The sequence below is a fragment of the Trichoplusia ni genome, chromosome 12, assembly GCF_003590095.1.
Source record: "Trichoplusia ni isolate ovarian cell line Hi5 chromosome 12, tn1, whole genome shotgun sequence".
Taxonomy (NCBI): domain Eukaryota; kingdom Metazoa; phylum Arthropoda; class Insecta; order Lepidoptera; family Noctuidae; genus Trichoplusia; species Trichoplusia ni.
The window spans coordinates 8157657-8182441 of NC_039489.1; the positions used below are offsets into that span (position 1 = coordinate 8157657).

General features: G+C 34.4%; 1 protein-coding gene across 1 annotated transcript in view; it reads right to left on the reverse strand.

Moving 5' to 3' along the window:
* Positions 1 to 24785, reverse strand: part of LOC113499320 — a 72719-nt gene that overhangs the window by 23011 nt on the left and 24923 nt on the right. The window contains exon 2 of the mRNA XM_026879744.1: positions 775 to 1117. Within this exon, the coding sequence (XP_026735545.1) occupies positions 775 to 991 (217 nt within the window). The 5' untranslated portion in view covers positions 992 to 1117. The remainder of the gene's footprint in view (positions 1 to 774; positions 1118 to 24785) is intronic.

The window sequence follows — 24785 nt, forward strand, 5'->3', positions numbered from 1 at the left end:
GCCTGCACTGACCTAACCTAAAATGCAGTACAAAAATCCACATTCCAAGTTCGTTTCAAATAAGTCTTTACTACTTATGTCAGCGCCAGAGATAAGGCTGTCCATTCCAATGACGTAATATATAGATAAGTGCTGAACTAACCTACGGAATGGACTTTACAATCTTTTGCAATACGATTCGGAACGATTTATTTTTAATAAAATTACCAGATAATATTGCTCAAAAGCTTTCGTATTTTGCTCTGAATAAACTCTAGGTCTATTTAAACATTATATTTACCATTTTCATAACCGATCCGTTGCTAGTCGGATTCTCAGAAACGAGAATTTCATAGAAGTAAGCTAAAGAAAAAATTGTTACTCGATTTTATTACTTCACAATTAAATTTGTGAACATGCTAAATGCAGCCTTTTGAAAGGACAGACTGACAGACATCGAAGCCTTAGTAATTATAAAAGTGTAGGTAAGTATATTTTTTCCTAAAAAGCACCAATTTTTCTCTAAAAAGAACCAAATTCTCCGTCTTAAAATAGAGTTTTGGAAAGAAGATAATGCTGTAATTGAATTAATTATCAGCATTGTAAATGTCTTGTGTCTAAAGAATTCCATTTGATTTTAAAAAGACCGATAGCCAATATTATGTTTTATCCACTTCACAGTAAGCAAAAACTAAGACCACCTTTTCGCGCTGTTTCCTTTTATATTTCCTAAAAAGCAGGCGTGTTAAACTGAAAATAAAACTTATAACTACGTAACTTCAAAACATGAAATACCTTTCTTGTGATGCCTCGTGAAGTTCCCAAAGACACTTCCAAGCCTTTGCTGATTCCTCGTCGTACACAACTCCAAAGACTTCAGGTCGTCCGCATTCTGCGCGACCAAAACTGAAGATCTCTTCGACTCCATAGCACCCGTGTTCACCAACAACTCTGCCTCAAGTAACAGAACAATAGTTGCGTAGAGTAGTTTAATTTCTCTACAGCAAAGCATTGTTTTGGCACTAGTTTTTGTTTAGGTCACATTGGTTGTTCACATGATAAACTTAAATTAATAGTCATGGTTTAGCACTGTTATCTTCTTTTTTTTACTTCGGAGCGTTGAAGGTGGTGGTTCATTCTGTGAAAGAAAAAAAATACGTTAGTAATGCACTTGAAGGTACGAAATTCAAAGGTGCCAGAATAATTGATTGATATTTTTATGGTACATGTGATACATTAAGGTGATATTTTTATAAGGTTTGCCACTTCTAAATCTATGACGATTTTGTCGTCCAAACATCATTACGAAGTCTTTTTAACGCCTCCCGTATTAAGGAATTTGGCGTGGGGTTCGAAAAACATTCAAGTCACATCCAGATTCTGGCACAAGCAATAAGCAGTTGTGAATCACACAAACGCACTCAAAACCATCAGCTCATCCGTAACGAAGTTAGTGCTAGAAGACAACCAAGCTTTTAATTTCTAAATCAAATTATTTTTTTCCCCTGTTAGCTCTCATACATCGTGTTAACCCGGATATATTTGCATGTGTTAGGTCATCTTATGTACAGGTGAACTAGCAATTAGGGCGTGATAGTAAGAAGGCCATATTCGTCTCATACTTTTTTAATACTCAAAGTATTCTGAAATATTTCCAAATAGATGTCCTAGATCGAATTTTCGAGAGAACTAGTTTCGTTATTATTTTAGTTAGAAAGTGAACGGCTGAATAAAAGTCCACTAGACCGTGTAATGTTCGGTTTTTCTTATAGACCAGGGGTGCTCAAGCTTTTCGTGATTAAGGACGACTTTTAAAGATTATTTTTTAGTGGGGATCACCTTGTAGGTTTAATAAGAATTTAGTTCGAGCGCGACACTGAGATTTCCGCACGGATAGTCAGAACCTGAAAACATGATTTCCCAAAATTACTTTAATGAATTTTCGTTGTATGAAAAATTCATTTGGCCGAATTCTTGGTACGCAAATTGTCTTCTATTTATTTATTTATTTGGATTAATTTAGTTCCCAATCACTTAAAGACACATTTTAGGGGACCACTGTCCAGTCTGCGGACCATCGGTTGAGAACCCCTGTTCTAGACGAAGGCCGTTTCAAAGTTGTGGTCTAGAACACTCGTGTTACTTCGTACTCATACGGTCAGTGGTCACGTGGCCTACATGATGTATTACTCCGAATACGTACTGGAGTGGAAGTAGTAGAAAATTGAATTGATAGGCTGTGAAAAAAGCTGCCCAGAAAATCAAAGCACAATCTATTAATCATTGACCACGATTGTTTTTTCTTTACCTAAAACAGGGATTCTAAAACATTTCATTAGTTAAACCAGCCAAATCCGAGTTGGACTCGCGACACTGACGGGGGCAAACAAATGGACTTTAGGAAACAAATCAGTTGGGTGACAAATACTTTTGAGACTATTAATAAATTTTTGACCGCAACAGACGTTGATTAACCTTGATTTTTATTTTAGAATTTTTTATAGCGGTAACAGAAAAATACAATCTGTGAAACTTGAACTGTATACATGTTTCATGAGATACAGCCCGGCGACAGACGCAGAATCAAACAGTGGGGCCTCAGTTTTAGGGTTCCGTTTTTACTCCTTGAATACGGAAATCTGCGGTACGTTACGGACGAAAAGTTATTCAAACTTGAATTTTATTGTACGTTTTTATTAAAATTTGTGGTACACTGTGATAATTACAATGTTAATACAGCAGTTTGATTTTACCACTAGACTAATTAACTTACAAGTTTAACGTAATTTTATATTGACAACTTAATTTTATAAAGCGAAAATTGAATTTATGGCAGCCGCATTATAATTACCTTTTCCTTATTCACTTTTGCAGTACTTTATTTACCTTTACAAGAATAAAAATAAACATTCATTTCTATGAAACATTTTGCTCGCAGTCGAAATATCTGCGTTAAAATCACAAACTTATTGAGAAAGAAATTTTCTTTTTCCTTTGAAGGTATAAGTAAGCTTCCTTAAACATGAACGCCTCTGAAAATCAATATTTTTACATTCATTACACAAACGGCTAAGACCTTCATAAAGTCGTATTAAGTTAATAGAACCTCCATTCTATTCCGGTTTAAATCGATACGTGGAACGAAATACAGGCTGTTTAATTCATGTATTCAGGTCAATTCAGTTTTTAGATTTGAAAGGTTTTATTTATCTATACTTCTTTACTAATATATAAAGCTGAAGAGTTTGTTTGTTTGTTTGAACGCGCTATTCTCAGGAACTACTGGTCCAAATTGAAAAAATCTTTTTGTGTTGAATAGATCATTCACCGAGGAAGGCTTTAGGCTATAAAACATCACGCTGCGATTAATAGGAGCGAAGATATAATGGAAAAAGTGAAAAAAAACAGGGCAGGTATAAATAATAACTTATATCTTCTACCCACGGGGACGAAGTCGCGGGCAACAGCTAGTTTGTAAATAAAGTTTCTTGTTGAAGTGATTTAAGGGATGAGGAAAATGTTTAACCCAAGTAGGTATATGTCGTTTTTAGTTTGGTTAAATAAAAGCTTTTTTGATCGTTTATCTTGCAGGTTTGTCACGTGTGTGTTGTTTTTTTTTTTGCAGTGTGTCAGATGTGTACAAGTTGGTTCTTGTTAGGTTGGTTTTAGGCCGTTGAACAGTTTTAATACACAAATTACGTTGGAGTTATTATTTTTTTATTGGTGGCATTTTTCAGTTATTATATTATTGGTTTTAAAGCATGAAGATGTGTGTTTGATTGTATGTTACTTTTTTTATGAGCATAACAGCTACAACGCCAAATAAAAACTTTTTGGTCGATATTTGTTTTTTCTTGGCATGTATATTTTCCTAATACATTGTACATTTAGAGTTTGGAATTTTATTCATTTGTTTATCAATTTCATTTTTCATGACTTACGTGAACATGTGACGTGACGTTCTTTCAACTGTACGTTTTTCAAACTGAAAATTAGGTACGAACAAATACTGTAGTTAAAATAATATGCAAATGCAATATATTCGTATATGCAGATTTTAATACTCTATTTCAGTAAATCAAAACAATCCCCTATTTTTAGTCCAATACATTTAAAATACAGCCATCATAATATTTTCTATTTAAAACAATCGGATGACGGATTGAAAATTTGAATGAAAAAATTTCGCTTTAAAATTGTATCGTAAAATAATCCCGTCACACTAAAACAGAAATACCTACAAATGTTATAAGTAAATTAAGTTTCAAAGCATAATCAATATCCAGTTTAAGGTGACCCTTATCTCCTAACATTACAGATGTAATAAATAAAATGGTTACGGGCGAATCGAGCTCACACACCAAGAATTCGGTATAAGTTACATTATTCGTTTACTTTCTATATCAGAAGTTAGAATAGCTCTAACGCAAACTGCCTGTCACAAAAACAATTGAGAATACTATCTTCTGACAAACAGAGGCGTGTTTACTTACTAGTAGGCTTTTAAGTCCCCACTACCAAACTCAAGTACTTTTTATCTTCTTTACTTTATAATGATCTGTCAAAATTAAAAATACGTATTTGATATTTGACACGTATTAGATTTAGTCCACCAATTGGAAAGAACCAACAAGTATTTGATCCCCTCGATATTCGGTATGGGATTTTGAAAACCGGCGAAGAGAAGAGCTCGACGCGAGGCGAGAAGAGCTGAACGCCCGACCACCCGCGGCCATCCAATATACCTACATCGGAGGAGTGCTGACTTGCAGCGAATGTGGACGGACATTTACTGCAAAAATTGGCTTTTTCAGCCACTGGAGAGCACACCAGCGAAGCTCTCGAAATTAGTGGCGATACAAGTCGCTGTGGCCGAAATCGGTCAGGATATGTATCTCTCCCCTCGATATTTAATAATTACGACTGGCTTACAAAACTAAATCCTAAAATAAGTAAGCTAACCTTAAAGAATAAGTTACTCAATATGTTATTTAAAGAATAATTTTATAAGTACTTAGTTCCATGTTCCTTTGTATTTTGTATTTTGTATTTGTATGTTTATTTTGTATTTTGAAACTTTAACCGTGTAATATCTATCGAGCGCTATTCCCGCCGACAAACTGTCACACAGTTTGGTGGGTTTAATTATTTTGTTATATGTTTTTAGAACCAATAAAAGATTTTATTATTATAAATTAATTCCACTCCACTCCATTCCTACAACTCCGCTTTTCACAATGAACCCCAAGCAATAAGTTCCCATGAAACTCAAGATACCGAATCCAAAAAGGACAAAGCAAATAGTTTGGCTTCACTTTATGTTTCAATTCTGTAACAGGTGCAGGTACAGGTGTTAACAGTAATTGTGTCTTCGGTAATACTACGGAACGTTCTGGAACTCGTAAAACCTGCTTTCTATGTAGCTTTCAATGACCCGACTTGCCAATTCAAACAATGTTGGAGAGTAGTTTGCAGATGCAAATATTTGTTTGAAAATGTTGTTTTAGTATTGGAAGGAGTTTTGTTGTGTAGCAGTGATTTAATTTGACAAATATTTCTATGTGTATTGTAGTTATGCTTGACTAGACAGCTGCGGTCCCATGTGTGTGGATTTCGATAATCGTGGTAAAAATTTGTCCTTTCCCCTATTTTGGACTTCATCTAACTTTATATGAAAATCAAGTTCTTTTTTTCATGAAAATCGATTCAAATGTTCAATCGTAATAGCGGCACGTAATAGCGTAATACATTTCTAGCTATTGTTCGCAAACCCATCCGCTACAAATCGAATATGACCCCACGTGAACATAAAATCAGGATAAAAAATATATAAACTAAATATGTACCAAGTTTCATCTAAATTCATTCATTGACCTTGAGTGAAAGAGGCACAAACATCCATACAAACTATCGAGTCAAAAAAGACACCTTTATCCCTGCCAAAGTCGGGAAACGTGTCAAGAGGTTTTCAGCATTGCTACTTTGGATGACCAAAAATAATCAGTAAATTCAAATCAGTTTGGCCAGCTATAGTACAATTTCTAACCATCGTTAGTAAACAGGTGACGACAGAACGAAAATTAATGTAACCAATTCACGCACGTAAATAATTCTGTACTAGGATTTCATGAACCGAATGAGATACACGTCAATCGTGAATTATGATGTGCCGGGAAAATGGCGACCTATGAATTAATGCTACAGTGACGGTAAAGCCAAAATATGACGTTATTCTGTGAGCGAATACACTTTGTTTATGTTGCCCTGGTAGTATTTATAGAAATGATTGCTAGATAGCCGAGTGGGATCATCACACCCAAACACTAATCGCGTGGGACAAGCATCATATGTATGATACGAATGCTTGTCTTGAGAGGTGTCTTTGTGTTGTCACTTGAACGTTTGTGACCTCCTCAACCCAGTTACCTGGGCAACACGATACCTCCTAGTTAGACTGGTTGTCAGACTTTTCTTGTTACTTTTTTTGTATTTTAACATTTAAAGCGGTAATCATTTATCCATTTTGCAAATTAAAAAATCTAATTTCTTTTTATGGAGACATGATTATGTCTTATGCATAAAGGCAGTGTGAGCCAGCTGCCTACTATATAACCTAAACAATTACGGAGATCCTGACAGAATTATTTCAGGACCTATTCAGTATTCACATCACTCGTCAATACAACACCCCATTTAGCAGCTATTACACATCTCATAAACACAATCGTGGGGAACAAACAGAAAAATTGACGCCGACCTAAATTCCTTGGCGCTATCATAAAAGCGTGCGTGTTGCTGGTCAAGTGCGAGTTGCCTTTTGAGCTACAAATAATATTTTATTTTATGTACAAATTAGGAAGGTTTTTGGTGATTGAAGAAGAGAAAATGATTGCTGCCTTGAATGGAGGACGGACTTATTAAAAATGTTGATTTAAGCAAGTAATAAGATACGTTTATGTAAATAGTAATTATTATTTGTATAGTTTAAAAGATTGGGTACGAAATTGGATTTATTGATTAAATTTGTTCTTGCTAGCGTCTTGCAAATATGTAGCCTCTGTGTTGTTCCAAGGTGCCAGCATTTTCAAAATTGAGCGTGAAGAGATAACAAACATACACACCACACATACACAGCAACATACAACTTTTCCAGCCCGTTAGCTTACGAAATCTAGTCGGTCAATCGTTTTTTTAAGACCCTCATGCCGGCGCATTTAATACTTCAACATTTGAGTCATAACTTAACATTTAAATAACATGTATAAATTATACACGCGAATAAATGGAAAATAAATATTCCATGTGGTGATTGACTCTGGCGTCAAAATGCAATCAAAGTAAACTTTTCTCACTTGACGTCACGACAAGGCTACACAGAAAATTGAATAAAAAAAAACAAAAATTACAAGAAATTGGAATGAAATTTGAGACAATACAAAAAAAAATATTGTTCTTGGACCATAAAAGAAGAATGTAGATGCGTATCAGGGTTCGAAGCAACATCTTCGTACAAAACATTGCCGGTTGTAGGAGCCCTTATGTATTATTCATGCTTGGTAGTAAGATGGGAAATATGAGTCAAACATATTCGAGTGCCATCTCGTGCGTGGTACACGTTGAGTGTGTACAGTTTGGTGCAAAAGTCTTGTTATTTTAAAATAAGTTGGATAATTAAATTGAAAAAAAAAAGTTTTCGAAAAAATAATAATATTGGAAACGTATTTTTATTTTATATAAAAAATACGAGGATATAATATATTAAAGATGGTGGAACGTATGAAAACAACAATAATAATCACTAGTCGGTGAAAAGTGTACTGCCGAATGACGTCACATCCAATTTCAACTAACTGTATCGTCTTTATGTTTTTTAAGCAATAATTAAAAAGTGCGTATCCAAAATTTTATCTAAATTTATGAAAAGGGGACTTGCGACAATTTATACAAATTCTGTACTTATATAAATGTGTCTAAAATTAAGCTTTTAATCAATTTAGCCTAACGAAGTCCACTGTTGGACATACGCTTCTCCCTAGTCTCGCCACAACACCTGACCCTCCACCTTCAGCATCCAGTGCAGGCCAGCTACCTGATTTGTTTTTAATTAAGCTTTGATACCCTAAAATGAAAAGGGCAACAAAAAAAAAAACAACAAAAAAGACACTAACAAGACGTTTACAATTTAAATCGAGTGGCTCATTCCAAAAAACATTAATCATAGTCTGAAAGCGTCAATGTTCTTTTCCAATAAAATTTATGTAAAAGTATTATGTTGCTACCAACTTACGTCATTTCATTTTAGATTAAAACAACAGATATTGAGAATGATAAATGATCTTCGCAAGTCTGGTCGAAAGAGTATTTATTTAAATGACTTTTTTTTGTAAATAATTTATTTCTGAATACATTTTGTTAATTTATTTTTGTAAACAAATGTAATAGATTGGATTAATTTATTTGGGTAGTCTAATAGTGTTTTGGGTGAAGGGCCTTTTCGGTTTAATGGTTAGTAGCACTGACTGCTATACTCGACGTATCTGCGTTCGATTCAAATGCAATGTTTGTGTGAAGAGCACAATAATTTCTTGTCACCGCTTTGAATGTTTGTACGTATTTAGGTGTGTTACATATATAGGTATATTCATAAATACTTTACTTTTTACAATACGATTTTCACGATGAGTTATCATTTTTTTCTATTAAGTTACTTTCTATTATAACAACGACTTCGATCCCTAGGAAAGTGTATTAGAAAGTATCTTCATTTATAGTTTTACTCTTATATAAAAACTGACATTCATATTACTAAAATAACAAGTAAATATTGTCACAGCCTCAAAAAGCAATTTTCACATAAAATAAATAAGGTACAAAAAACACTTTTGAAGCTGACTGTACGAACAATTCTTACGAGCAAAGAAAAACATAGTGGATTACTGGATACGAAATAATATAATTTTTACGTGGCGTTTTCTATTTCACATGACATTCGTTATTACTTTTCGAATAAAATAAGTGTAGAAATGGATTCTGCAAAAAATAAACCCAGAAAAAACGGAACGTTATGTAAAATGATAATTCTTTTGGATTCATTCGTTAAATGAGTTTGGGGTTTGCAACCTTTTTGGAGAAACTTTTCTTATTAAATGTTAACTGTTTGTCGGTCCGGGTTATTCAAACATATTTGGCTTAAATACGTAGTTTTTTTGGGTTTCGTAAAGGATAAAATGAAACAATTATGTCAAGGACTCCTTCTCCGTCTGTCGCCTCAGGAACCGTGATAGTAAAAAAAATCTTACAGACTATGTATTTCTGCTGCATAACAACAAATGGAAGTTGAGCTTAGGCCGCATTTGTTACGGTAATGTTTTTCTATATCTAGCCTATTTGTCAGGAACCCTTACAGACTCTAGTCTGACTGGGACTTGATCCTAAATGGTAGCCGGTTTGTCAATCAACACGTGTCATGAATTTTTTCGTTGTGTTGTTTATTTTTGTACCGAAATGCGCAGTTAGGTTAAATGACCTTCAAACTGTGTTTAAAAGGATTCAATGAACACGTGACGTTTGATCCTAGTTTTTATTGACTTCAAATTAATTGAGAAAAAGAAAACAGAAGTTTTTAGAAACAACTGAATGACAGTATGACTCGTTGCTTATCCTTATAACTTTTGCAGCAGGACGCTGTCAAGGTTAATGATATAGGTACAGTCATTATCTATAGTCAGTCAGGTGCCAAAAAGACGGATAGAGAACGGGGCCTTAGTAATAGCGCTATTCTCAACCTTCGAGTCCTAAACCTTAGATAGAACATCAGATTATACAGACATATAGTAAAATTATTGTCAATTAAGTAAAGTTGTGACCGAAACTCTTGACGCATAGGCTACGTAGTTTTGCACAGTTTCAGCATCAGCTTGTTGTTACAAATGCAACATGGTCGTCAGCTGTGCTGTAATTCATAGTCAAACTATCGAAAACAGGGGGTCAACATGATGACACTGGTATTATATATTGGTATTAAACACGCAGAAACCTTTGGCAATAACTTTAATGAAAAGTCTACTGAAGTCTTTTTATTATCATACACTTGAAATTCTTACAAAGTGAGTCTACACCCATTCCTGCCCTTGGAAGCGCACTACTATGAAACTTGAAGAATACTAGAATCTACAAAATATTAGACCACATAGTTCATAGTAGCAAATAGTGGAAGCCAAAACAGTTGAAGTCCACGATTATTTTTCGTTGCCAACCGCATATTTCATCTCTGCACAGGTTTCATTCAATATACATGAAATTAGAACAGAAATAGCTTGAATATCAAAGGATGTTTATAACTTAGAGCTTAAACAGATGAAAAATAAGTTATTGATAACTAAAATCGTATAATGTTAATATACGTCTGAAATCTTCAACCAAAAATAAGAAAATATGGTTTTTTTTTATGAGATTCCTTTGTTCAGCAGTGAGACATTTAAAAGGAGTAGATGTATTGAAGAAATGTGTTAATCCTGGTTATAAACTACCTATGTTTAAATCCGATCACTGGTTTATATCCCATATATCCATACGTACAAACTTTCGCGTTTATAGGATATACGATATACCACATGACACGATATTTCCTCCAATTTATTCAAACATCGTAACTCTGTCAAAACAAACCCTGGCCGAAAAATATGGAAACATAATTTAATAAATGCAAATTCCGAATCAAAATTCAAAATAACCAAAAGGCCCTCCCGTTTTTATCCCACATTAAATCCCTATGATGTCTATTCGAGCAAAAGCCAAACCTAATCCCGAACGAGGAGGTCGTAATAAATCGAAGTGTAGCGAAAAATATGCAGACTGGCGTTTCTCATTGCAGACCTGGTAATCCCGATGGCCTTGTTCGAGTATCAACCGCGGACAGAATCAATGTATTGTGGTATTCGATTTTCTGGACTAATTGTGGTCATAAAGCTTTTGGATAATCGCAAATCCGGATTGGTTTTACGTTTTTGGTAAGAGCCGTAATGAAATGTAGAATTACCATCAATTTAAGCAAAATAATTATTTTACAGTATAAAATTAAAAAGTTTTATAGTAATGGTTATGTATGTAAGTAAAATATCTTTGATTGCTCCAAATTTTTTACTCCATTAAGAAAAAAGAATCTTCGACTTCTACAAAATTATTTGACCACGAGGGATATGGATAATCGAGATTTTATTTTGATCCTAAAAGCCTTAACGAGTCCCTGAGGCAAAAACTATATAAGTCTTCGTTTCAGAACTCAAAGAAAGTGTTGAGGCTATATTTAGTCTTAAAGAAGGTTACAGTAGTGTAAGCGAGACGGATATATGTATAATGAATAAAGCCGTCCCTCTTCCACAACGGGAAGAGATCATGAAATGTACAGGTACTAGAAGGGCAGGAGAAATAAGCGTTATTGTTGACATACCCGTCCATCACAAGTGTCTCTCTCAACGTTTATAAAAATGTCACATCAAAAGCAATAAGGAAAGAAAGTAAGAAATATGTATTTGAACATTGTCTACAAGTAGATAAATGAATCAAACTGATGAATTGTTTTGGACTATACATAGCAGTTCTTATACTGTGCTAATGGATATTTATGAATGTTAATTTATTTAAAGTGTGAGCTCAACTTGCTACACTGAGGATCAGGTGCAAAATTGCTAAAGAAAAACAAATCAAAATTGACACCCAAAAAATTAGGACAGGACAGCTTAATAATACAGTTATATTTTAACCACAAAGGTTAGGTGGAACCTTAAAAGTAATCTAGTAAGTTTTGATTTCTAAAAAAAAAAACTTAACCCATTTACTCAAAACGGAATTCACAAGCAAACAATATTATTTGGTACAAACTTCAAAGTAATCACTAACTCAGTCAATATCACCATTAAAATCCGTGTTACATTTATAAATAGTTCCAATGGTTTATTTCGACACACTTCATGAATATTCAATAGTTTTTCAACCAGGTCAGGCGGCTCGATAAACTACTAGCAAACAAATCAGTGCTGTAAAACAAGACGGGTTTAAAAAGTAGAATTGACATTCCAAAATATGTATTTTACTGCACGGATAGCCGAGTGGTTGAGCTCATCACGCCAAACCCACTTTGCGCGATGTGTCGCGGGTTCGATCCCCGCGTAGGACACGCATTTTTGCGATTTACAAATGCTTGTTCTGAGTCTGGGTGTCTTTGTGCATATGAACTGCATGTTTGTGAAACACCCCGCGACACAAGAATTATATTTCTTAATGCGGGGGTCGATAACAAAAAAAAAATATCCATAAAATGTATTATGTTATGTTGGACCAAAGTTCAGGTAATATTTTAGAATTCTCATACCTTGGAGATACATGTCCAGTTCGTTGCCTCGCCAAACCAAAAAAAAATACAAAGGAATGAATCCATACAAAAACTAATTTGATCACGAAAAAATCAGCAGAAAGTAAAATTCAGAAACTAGGTTTTAGGTACTATTTACATTATCCGGACAACCCTCAAATATCTTTTTGACTAAAGAAAAGGTGGATTCACAACCCAATTTATCTAATCTAACACGGTTCCTAGTCAAACAAGACCTTTGCAAGGAATTTGAATATTCAGTCGTTTGATCCAAGTTGAGGTTGATTCGTTTTGGGACGCTATGTCTAATTGGCACTTTGAGTTTATGTTTTGGAAATCAAAGTGAGATTAGGTTTAAATACGGGTTGTATTGGCTATTGTCTGGCTTCATCTGTTTCGTCTTATGATAGGACATATTGCACGATGAGGTCTTCAAGAAGTACCTTTGCTTTCGTGGAAGCAAGTCGGTGCGATGCACCAATTATCGGCATCTCGCTTTCAAAATCACTTTCGTCTTACATTAAGAGCTTATAGTAGAGATACTTTTATCTTAGTTCGATTATCACCTATTCAAATGTTTGTTACGTGTCATCACCGCCATTTCATAATAAAGGAATCTTTTGTTTCCAAGAACAAATACTAACATTAGCTTTTAGGTGAGCCGTTTTGTATATCAATATGATGTAAAATTTTATTGGAAAACATTAGGTTTACAGCCAGAGATAGGCTACATTAGGAGCGTTATTGACTTTCAACATATCGAAATTCTAAAGTATTTATTTAAATAGGTATTTCTTTCTCAAAAACGCCCGTTTTTATCTTCCTTCATTTGAAATCAAAGTACTGCTCAAAGCAAATGGAACGAGCCCAAATTCCATAAGATTTTTCCAGTTCCTGTGTCAGATCACTTTCCTGTCCTCGTGATATTCTATTGTTACGCAGTATACATCAGAATACTTCCTCTCAATCTAAGACCACGTAGTGAGTTTAATTTAACTTAGTATAATATTTTATTACAGACGACATACAGTGACATACACATATGTCATTCTGTAAGGTGTGTCCATCTTATAACTTATGCAAGAAGTTTTCAAGAACTCAACCCACAGAGCTAATAACAAGTCTGGTATAGGTACTCCATTTTGTTTTTGCACTCGTAGAACGGAGAAGCAGGCTAAAGCCATGTTTCTTGCTGTATTTGCTGTTTCATTTTTGGCATGTTCTACGATATTTCATTTGGAAAACTCGACTTGGTATTTCTTTGGATTTGTTTTCGTTAACGTCGCTATGGATTAAAGTTGGATTGGAATTACATATGGTTTAAGTTACTACTAGCAGTATTAGCAGATTATGAAGTAGAAATTCTAAATGTCTATTACTACATAAAATCATTTATCTCTTGATAAGTCCAGTATACGTCTGAAGGAACTGACAAAAAAGGAATTCTGATAATCTTGTCTCAATTCAATTTCGGTATCCATCGATGCAAGAATTTCTTGTTTCGATTCCCGGAAAACTTAGGTAGGTAAATTTTATTTTATAAGAACAGTTTAACGGCAGCTTAGGTTTTCAAGATTTACATTATTCAAAGATTATTTTTCGGCTTCAATGGACCCTGTTAGTTCAAGAAACGTCTCTTGGATCCATTTTTAGTCTAGGTCTGATTGATAGTTTATTCAATTGTGAAAATTTAAAAATTACTCTTGGCTTCGGATTTAATTTTATATTTCATTCAGTCTTCATTTTTTCCCTCAGCTACGTTGTGTTTGGCTAAATACCGTATTTTAAACGAAATTATAGTATAAATTTCGCACTAAAACTGCAGCATAATTTACCATTTCATAATATAAAAACAATTTTATCTGACGAGCTATTGGTTTCCACATCGGTAAATAAATATATTTTTTATAAAAACGTACTTTGAGAGCTCATAATTAATTATGCTTTTAGCAAACCTTTGGTAAATATAGCAAAAAGTTGATAAATATTTACATTATAAGCTTTATTAATCCGACCTTCACAAACAACATAAATTAAGGAGAAAGGTGCCAATTAGTGAATGTTGCTGGCATTTTCATTATTTACGCAGCTATTTACACAAACAGACTAATTTGTATGCATATGCATGCAATGCGATGCTTTGAATAAATTATCATCGAGGTATCTGTTTAAGCATAACTTTATTCTCTACTTCGCAATAAGCAACTACTTTTATCACCACACATTATGATAAAAGTTCCAAGTATTTGAGGCAGGAGTGCCATTCCATGTCGTTGGGTAAGTAATACACAGTACCACGAATATCAAGTTTCTGGAAAAGCACTCTACTAATCTTAAAAATCACTTCGGTAATACGTTAACGAACATCAGGACAAGGCGGGAAAAGCATTTCGAGGAACCTTATTTAGACCTCAATAATGTAGACTATAATTATAAGAAACTAAAATGTAACTGCATGTACTTAAGGCTCAATTTACTACTGGCAAATATTAGCACGACTGCCCATTTCATGGTATGGCGAAACCAATCGCGCCAGTTAAATAAAACAACAAAATTGCTACCGCAGCAAAACTTTTTGGGCGATCTGTATCGCGCTAATGATTGGATAAAAAAAGTTGATTCGCTTTTCGATCACAATCAAACGATAGACGAAACCAAATACAAAATCAATACAGATATAGTTGGAACGTTTAGAAATAAAACAGCATTACAATCGAAAAAAAGTGCGGCCCTTATACAAACATCGCAAATTGTCTATCTTAGACTGCTGTTACAGCTGATTTACAATTAGATCTAATGGACAGAATTAAAATCAAAAACGTCAGTTCAATTAACAAATGACAATCGTAATGATCAAAATAAGCAGAGGTCCGTCTGTTATTGCAAGCTTAAAAATCCATGAGAATTTGGGTAGTTCGATAAACAGATGACTTCTATGAAAACAAAAAAAAGAAACCAGATTTTAACTTTTAGAAATCACTCACAATAATCAAGTGCGAATGTTGGTAAAGCACTCGGTTCCCGAACATGAAAGGCGTTTTACGGTATCAGAATCACAAAATGAGAACCATACTCGTACATTTTCGTAAGTCACAAAGATTCTTTCGGAATACTGTTCGACATTCCGTTTGTGATCATCGAAACTAGAGATCACAGTTTGAATATTGATGTGTTGCTTTGAATCGAATTGAATTTCAATCGATTCCGAATTGAAAGGGGGATTTTAGTGGATCTGATTGATCATCTTTAACTTTAAGGGTTGTAAGAAGTTATTCGAGCTTGTGTGGGGTTAGATGGAAAAAGTCGTTTTGAGAAAAAAGGTTCGTATTTAAATTCGTAATGCCATGTCTAAACCCACTATTGGTATGCAAAACTATCCATTAGTAATACATTTCCAAAGAATCCATTAGGTTTATAATAACGCTGAGTAAAGCATTTGGTTAAAAGGTTTGTAACAATTTTCCGAAACGTTAATATGCAATACTTGCTTTTAATGCAGATGTCAATATTGTGTGACTTGAAAATACATTTGATGCTATTTCGACTGATAATGTTCCAGTAACTGAAGGTGGTAAAACAGTGTACCTACACTTCACATCACAGAAGTTTGATCGAGTAAGCCTAATAAATAGTATTACGATAGCAAAGAACTGCTGAAACAAACTGAAAATAGATAACAAGCCTCTAACAAGATCGGAGTAAAACAAGTCTGTCTTGAAGTTGAAAATAAAATTTTCGAACTATCTACCGACTGTATCGAAGCAATAGGTATTGTTACTAAGGATGGTGTGAGGAAGTAAGTACACCTACTTGATAAGTTATGACAAGAAGCTGAATTATTTGACACACAACAAGTTTGTGGAGAAGAAACTTTGACAGTGACAGCGTCTTGAGTTGAACTTAAATTTACTGAGAAATTTGCTCAAGTTTTTTATGTTCAACTCGAGAAGAGAACTTTAAGTGGCTCCAACTTTGACCATTCCAAGTTCCTTGCATAATGCATGAAGTGTACTAATTTATATAGAGTTCAGGCTAGACCAGATGTTTATGTAAGTTTGTATTAAAAGTCATAATTTATGAGCTGTGTAGTCTAGTTATTTGTCAACTTTAGTTCAGTAGCACTGGTCGTGTTACGCGGATTTACTTGTTTTCTGTGTTCCTCTTTAATTCACTTTTTATCTAGAGCTGAAATTACCCATAATCTTTCTATACATAATTATTTCAACATTGGAAAAAGCTCCTAGAGACATTACTACTTTAGTACATTTACATTCCATGGAAAAAATATTATTCAAACAATACAAAACCATAACTAAAATACTTACACACAATATTTAAAGAAAGGTATCAAATAATTCAATTTTTCAATTCCGTCATTACCCGCTGATTTTTTTTTTTAAAGCAATGAAAATATCGAATGTCGGTTTTCTACAAAAAAAAAAAACAGTACAGACATGAAATAATACGGCGTGAGATTGCATTTCTTTGCTACTATTGCAACAGTACTATGTGGCTTATTGGAGTACTAGTGTACTCCAATAAGTATAAAACCTAATCTAGCACATACCAAGGCCTGAGAACTAATTACGTAAGGCGCCCAAGGCGTCTCTCGTGCGCCAGTGCAAGCAACTGTAATTATTGTGTCGCGTTTCCAAGTCGAACTTGATGAAAATTGGACAAATCTGGATCACGGGTGAACGTGATGTAACGACGTTTAGAGCGATAAGTTTATTTTTTGCTGTTTTGTGAAATTACACAACACTTCACTTCACTTCTTTTCGTTTCTACTTTATTTCACTTCACAATTCAATTTGTCTCATTAATAGGTAGTCAAAAAGTGAAAATACAACTCCATCCGTCTAGCTGATCTCATGAGTCGTGATAGCTAAATAAAACAACGATGGACTCCGCAAGGTCGCTGACTACTTTGACTGCTAAACGCACCAGGACAGGACATTAAGGACTCCAGTTTTATCCGAAGCTACTGGCAATGTAGTAAAAATATGGAAAACATGAGAAAACCGTACCGTCAGTGATATAAAAATTTTAATGATGTTGGGATGTTTCATCGAATCTTGTCAATAACTACCTCCAGAGCTGGTCTTAGTTAAATTTAGTTCGTATATGAGCCTTTTCTATAAATATAAAGTAAGAAAATAATTAAAAAGTCAAAGAAAAAAATATATCTGAGAATTATTTAGCATGGTTTTCACAGCAATATAATTTACACATTCCAAAAAATATGTGTGCTTTGCACAAGGTTCTAATTATAACAGCCAACATCAAAACAAAGGATTTAGTTGAAATTTCAACGAAAGCGGACTCGTGGTATGAACACATATGAATATTATAATCATAGTGTAATATGTATGAGCATGAGCGAGAATAGAGCCCTGTGTATGTAGTTAATTAAATTTGAACCTTATCATGCTAAATAGAAGACTCAAAGTTACGTCTCTAGATGTTAGTGAATACCTATATCATGTGGTCAAAACCACTTTGGATTTCGATGAGTGGCTGTAGTGGGAGCCATTAAATGAGGGCTCTAGGAGTAGTGGAAGTGAGACAATGATACTTAATGTATAGTGCCGTCTCTTTTCATCATTTCAAAGTATCAGGCTCTTTGTGTTTTAGTTAGCTTGCTGGACTTATGTACTTAAGGAGTCTTATACGAAAAGTAAAATAATTAACACTGGAATTGGACTTAATAAATTGCTGTGAATTATTAATAAGTGAACAAATGCTATCTGAATGTACTAAAAGTGAAAATGTTCAAGTTGGACTTGCGACTAGTGTTAAGGGTTTCTAAAAAATAGAATAAAGAAAAACCAGGCGGTTGGCTGGCAAATAAAACTGAACGATAATTTATGACAGTATTGAGATTCAGCGCCTTGATCTTTATTTTTCATATTTGTTGTATATATCGTCAGCAGAAACAAAAAATCTGTGAAAAAAAATATTTTTCTTCCTACCATAGTTCATACGATACAGACAGATGACAGACGAATAGACTACAGCGCCTCGGTAATAGGTATCTATTTTTACCCTTCAAGTACGGAATCCTAAAATACCTAAAGGCTGCCAAACTTAGATGTAGGTATATCACACAAACCGCTACCGAAAATACATATTTTATACAGCGTATAACATCACACGCATTGTCAGACGGTATACCGAATTCATGTCGTTACGTAAACATACCTCCTTTCATCTTTTATAAATGACCTTGACCTGGACTCGAAGAGAACAGCTCGAGAACGACCAAGTCTTATTAGCAATTCAACAAGTCAAAATTCGTGACTTATTTAAAAGTCTGAAAGCTAAGGAGAGACCACTTGTACTTATTTATTTATTTCGGGTCAGTGTAGGCTTTTTGAAGGTTCATTTTATGGCAGACATTTTGATGTGAATTCTTGACTTTTGGAGAAGTGTTAACGGTGGTAAAAATCTCTTAAAGACAGACACAATATCATTTGTTTTTAGGTAAACCCTCAGTGTAAAATAGATTCAAGCGATTTGATCAGCGTCGGCCATTTTGGAAAAGAATTTTCGTATCGGAGCATGGCAATTTGTATCACACACGGGGTTTTTAGAATTCAGCTTCCAAATTGATATAGAAATCATGTTGCTTTGTTTTTTTTTTGTCTGAAAAGAAATGTATGGTCGTACCAAAATGTATGTATCAACCCTAACCTCTTTAGGCACTCAACAGCTGACCTACGCATTCAATTATTCAAAATCCCACCTGAATTACCTTCGTAATACCCATCTAATCGCACAATTCCGCCAATAAGAGCCCTCGGTACATAACCAAAGGTTTGTAATCTAAAATCTTCGTAAGATTGCTCATATTTCGGACCTTTTTGAGTACGTGACCGATTTTGTGGGAGGCCGCCGAGAATTCAGGCTAAGAACTGATACACACGAACGACATGTTGCCAACGGCAAATAAAACTGTAGCCTATACCAATATCGTCGTCTAAGCCTGGAATTTTCCAGTGCTGGGTATTAGCCTCCGCTTCTTTGCCCATTTTGACAATTTGATCGTGACTTTTGATTGAAATCACTGCCTGTACTATAAGCTCTCAAAAGTCGCAAAGGATGTATATTATGCATCTCTCTAAGAGGAAAACGACGCTACACTCAAGGGTAAGTACCATCTCTCTTCGTTACAACGTTGGAGTTAGCTTGGTGGTAGCTCAAATTGCACTTTCTAAACTTGCAGCTGTAGTACAGCACGTCGATTCTCCTAAGTTGGGATGTCAATGGCCGTTGCCAACGTGTCCAAGAGTCACTTCTGACATTTACAACATTCCGCTCGTGTGTACCAGCTTTAACATTAGAAGCTTAAGTGACATGTATGTTTATCGTTTGCGAGTATAATAATATTATTGTTGGGTACGGCATTGCGTTTAAATAGAGCGTAAATTTAGTTTGAGCTCAGATGCCTGGCTGAATGTTTTAATAAGCGGTGTACAAAGACCTTTTTGGGTACAAAGTAGGTATTTCTAGGGACCTTTATTTAAGTTTGTTGCTCGCTTGAAAATGGGAGGGCTATAGAAAGCTTCAAAGACCTTTGAGCAAATCTCAATGTGAAACGTGACAGTTACTGGCAAAACGTTACAACTAAGACGTAATACATATTTTCATAGGCTTTGGAGCCAAGTCATAGTTTAAGTCTAAGAGATAGGTTTAAATTGTTTGTGACACAATAATTATTTTTGATTTTCAAATGCTGCTGCCGGATCCGGATAAATGTATTATTAAGGTCTCCAGCTGGGTTCAAAACTATTCTGGAAATCTCGATAAAAAAGCCTGAGATTAAACCTTTGCATTCATCATTTAATTATGTATTATCCTCACGAAAGTTATTATCAAAAACTAATAAATATCTCTATCTTTTACATTAGGGCATTGCTTGCTGATTTAAAACAACCTTTTGGCAGATACATGATCTCAAGATTTATAAGTGATTATACATAACATAATATATATTACGCAGGTACATACATAATGAATACATAGAGAGACTGATATTTTCGTCGACTCAGTCTCAAACAATAACGACTCACACAATTTTATAATACACAATTAAAACAAGGCATCTACAAATTTGAAAGTGAAATTCCCCTTTGAAATACTTCAAGCAAAGAGAACATGCGAGTAAGCAATTATATTTTAATTTGTACGTATCTCGTTACAGGAGATTGTAAATTATTTATATTCGAGAAAAACGAGTGGGTGGTGACAGTTATAGAAAGGGTTATTCGTCGAACGCTCAGATGATACGTATGTTCAAACTTTTTTGATGTTATTTAATTTATAGATATGAATCTAAAAATATTCTGTAATGATGATGAATTCGTTATAGTTACATATAACTTGAAACCTTAATACAGCTGGTTATTGTACAGTTTTTTGGTTAGGCAGGGTGGAATAATGGGAGGTGACGCTCTTTACCCCTCGGCCTCTGAAACAGCTTAGTAAATTTTATTTGAAGTAGGTTGTAAGTTTTCGTTATAAAAAAAAAATGAAGTTAAGTTTAACTAGTCGGACGACTAAAATATAAATTATAATAAAAGCAATAAAGCACCATAATTTTATAAACTGAAATACTTTTTTAATAAAATTGTCTGTCTAACCGACTTTCCTAAAATAACATTAATTGGCCTTTTAAACAATAGAAAACGTCGTATAAAATAGCTTTTATTTTCCATTTCCTTTCCAAAAACAACGAGTCATATTTTCAGCGATTCTTTTTGTTTTAGTTCGGCTACCCAATATTCAATTGGACAAGCCTGCTATTAATATCAATGCCCAAAAACGAGGCTTCTCCCCAATCTATGTACGAAGGTTTTATTAGTGAATATGAATTTCATCCGCAGTACCCGAATATATTGGGCGATTCGTTGTGTAATTAAAAAAGAACACAGTTTTGGTTGTTGAAATAGTGACGGTATTTTTGTTGGGATTCCTATTTTTAAAACGGAAGGGAACATCAAATTTCAAAAAATCGCTATGCCTTTCAAAAATTGTTGTACAACGAAATCATTAAAGAAACTGCGGATATACAAATATCGGCTTATCAACATGCTTGCATGATTTAAAAAAATATTCTATTTTAAAACAGTTTTATTTCTCAAGGCACGACTGAACTGATAAATCAGTAGAGTGGAGTTTGCAACAAAGCTGTTTGTAATCTCAATACAAGCAACGTAAATCAATTAACGCATAGAAAATTCAAATCAGCAAAAAGTCAACGCGACCACCGAAATTCTGCAAACACCAATAATCAAATTCAAATCCCATTTCCCTTAATTTACCATTTCAAACGGCTCCGTATTAATCACCGCTCCACGAATAAGTTGGCAAAACTATGCAAAACGCTGGTTTCTATAACAAACTTCGCATGCATTTAAGCGATGACATTTGGTTGGGGAAGCCAAATAATTCATATAACTGCAGATAGCCAGAACTGGTAAAGTTGCCAAGTTTCCCTGATTTTATTTGAGCTATTTTAGAAAATCCTTGGTCATTTTATTAGTTTAGGACTAAAAGTAGAGTTACATTATTTTTTATTTTAAGTGTTTTAGAAAATTTTTGCTTATTTTTTTTGTTTCTAGTGTTCTAAGAGAGTAGGCAATTGGTATATTATTTCATGGTAATATTATTGACGTCATCACAAGTTCCTTACAGCGTTCCTTACAGTAGATAACTAATTTATTATGAAAACAAATATATCTACCTTAATGAAGACACCATCAATGGTAGGACAACCACCAAAGTCGGGGTGGTGGTTCTATACACCGTGATTTTTTAGTCGTCTTACAAAAGCAGCCCAGTTCATGTATCCAATAACTAGAACACGTTCATGATAAAAAATAGGTATTTGTGAGATTTGAATAAATTTAAAATGCAATTTTTATTCAATATTATGATGCAATTCGTAGTTTTTTAGAAACACAGCTCTGTTGCGAGCGCTGTCCGAGCCGTGTTACAATGGTGAGGGGCGCGGGCGGCGGCGTTTTTATCATTTTTAAGAGTATATTTGAGATTTCTCTTGTTTAATTTTTCTTCGTACTTATTATTTTAGTTGATGATAAAAAAATTATAATCGCGCCTAGAAGTATTTTACGTCGGATACATGAACTGAGCTGCTTTTGTAAGACGACTAAAAAATTTTTCATAGCTGAAAAAATTCAGAGGTGCTGCAATTCTGGTTGCCTTTATATTCTTTTATACAGCCTGCTGAGTTTCACGCTCAACAAAGGCCTACTCTGAACCTTACCAAATTAGGTACGAATTACACTACTATCTTCAATAAGAAATAAAAATAAAAATCAAGGTTAAGCGACGGTAAGCACGATCATAAATCTGATGAGTTATTTTTTAACAAATTTGTTTTTTCCTTATCCTTTTCATATGGAACCTTCACTGACGCGAGACCAACTCCAGTGCAAAGTTATTATCATCCAAGTAATAAACAAATGAATATACGTCCTAATGAAATAAGCTAAGTTCTAGTTTATCTACCCTCCCAAGACTGGTATCATTAATGAATATTACATTACTTTGTCAGACCATAAGTTAATACCGGCCAACTCGTAATATATTCCTCAGTTAACTGTTACAACGCCCATGAGGAGCCGTGTTGTGTTTAATGAATAGAAATGTTCTCATTTTTGTAGGTAGAGTTCTTTTAAGTTTTGTTTAATAGATTTCATTATGTTTTCCATTAAGCACTTTAATCCTTGTGTCGCAGGGGATTGACACGAAATCAATTGAGAGCCACCCAGACTCAGGACAAGCACTTATGGCTCACGTAAACGCTTGTCCTACGCAAGGATTAAAGATCAAAGATTGATCTAAGTTAATTCCGCTCTCGTTATCAATAAACTCTTTTTTTTTATTAAAATTCAAGCTACCTAATCATATTTATCAGCAGAATTATCATCATTATTAATAGATATTTGATACCAACGTTTTCGGTCATATCAAGATACCCTCATTACAAAACCTTATTAAATAGTTGTCGTTAATCAAAATAAATTGTATTTTCAAACATATTAAAATGGAATAAAACGAAAATATTACCTCATACAATGATATGAAAAGCAATTTAAAATCAACCAAACGATGTCATTATTTTCATTAAAAGTCAATGTCATTAAAAAAAACCGACTAGAAGTAAAAAACTGCATTAAATCCATTAAAAACTAGATTGATATTACCTTGAATATAAATAATATCTTACATTATTAATAATGTATTTATTTAACCGTACTGTGACAAAGAAAAAAATAGTTTAAATTCCTAATAAGGTGTTTATTTTACCGCACAATGACAAAGCAAATCATAATTTGACACCTGATCCCATTCGGACTTAGGCTAAGGAGATCGTACTACAGAAATAGAACATAGACAAATCCAATCTTGATAGAAATAACGATTACAATAAAGTTTTACGTTTAGACGCAGAATAAAACGTGGGTGTGCAAGTAACCTATCACGATGTCGGACGTGTGGCCAAAAGACAGGAATCAGGGGGTCTACCACTATCTTTCAAAGTAATACTGTTGCCAGAGAGCAAGCGGAAAAAAGCTGTAGTGCAAGCGAGAGACCGCTCTACACGGTATAGTGCGGATTTTTCTTTTCTTCGAAATGATTCAAGCACTAAGGAGTGTAATACTTGTGCCGGAGGAGGGGATTGGGGGAGCTTTATCAACATTTTGTGCATGTGACTTGAAAGTTTGTGAAACTCCCGCGACACCAGGATCACGAGACCCCACATTAAGGGATTTAATTCTGGTGTCGCGGGAGTCATAAAAAAAATAGTCACATGTATGGCATGCTAGTGGATCACATAAGATAAATTTATCCTCTCCTAATAATTTTCCTTTGAGATCGAACCCGCATTAAATCGCTCATTGGGTTTGGCGTGGTAGCCTTGTGGTAGACCCCCAGGAATCAGGAGTTTTGAAAGCGTCCGTGACTTGAATTTATTGATAGACCGTGAGATGTCGCAATACGTCTTCCTTTCGCACTCCACAGCTTGCGATGTTTGGAGTTTTACATGTATTTTGTATGTTAGACATGTATCTAGTATACCATGATTTGGACGTGCCAAAAAAAATGGTATGGAACTTCCAGCCGTAAGCATACACAATTATCTACATTCATAACATAACACTAATTAATAGTAAATTAATTAGTGTTATTGAATACAGATTGTGGGCCTGGTCCATAAATTCAAGTTTGCTCAGCGTGCGATGGAGAGAGCGATGCTCGGGGTATCTCTGGTGGATAAAATTCGTAACGAAGTCATCCATTCAAAGTTACCGATATTGCTCGCAGAATCAGCACGCTGAAGTGGAAATGGGCCGGCCATGTCTGCAGACGGACAGACGGTCGATGGAGCAGACACGTGTTGGAGAGG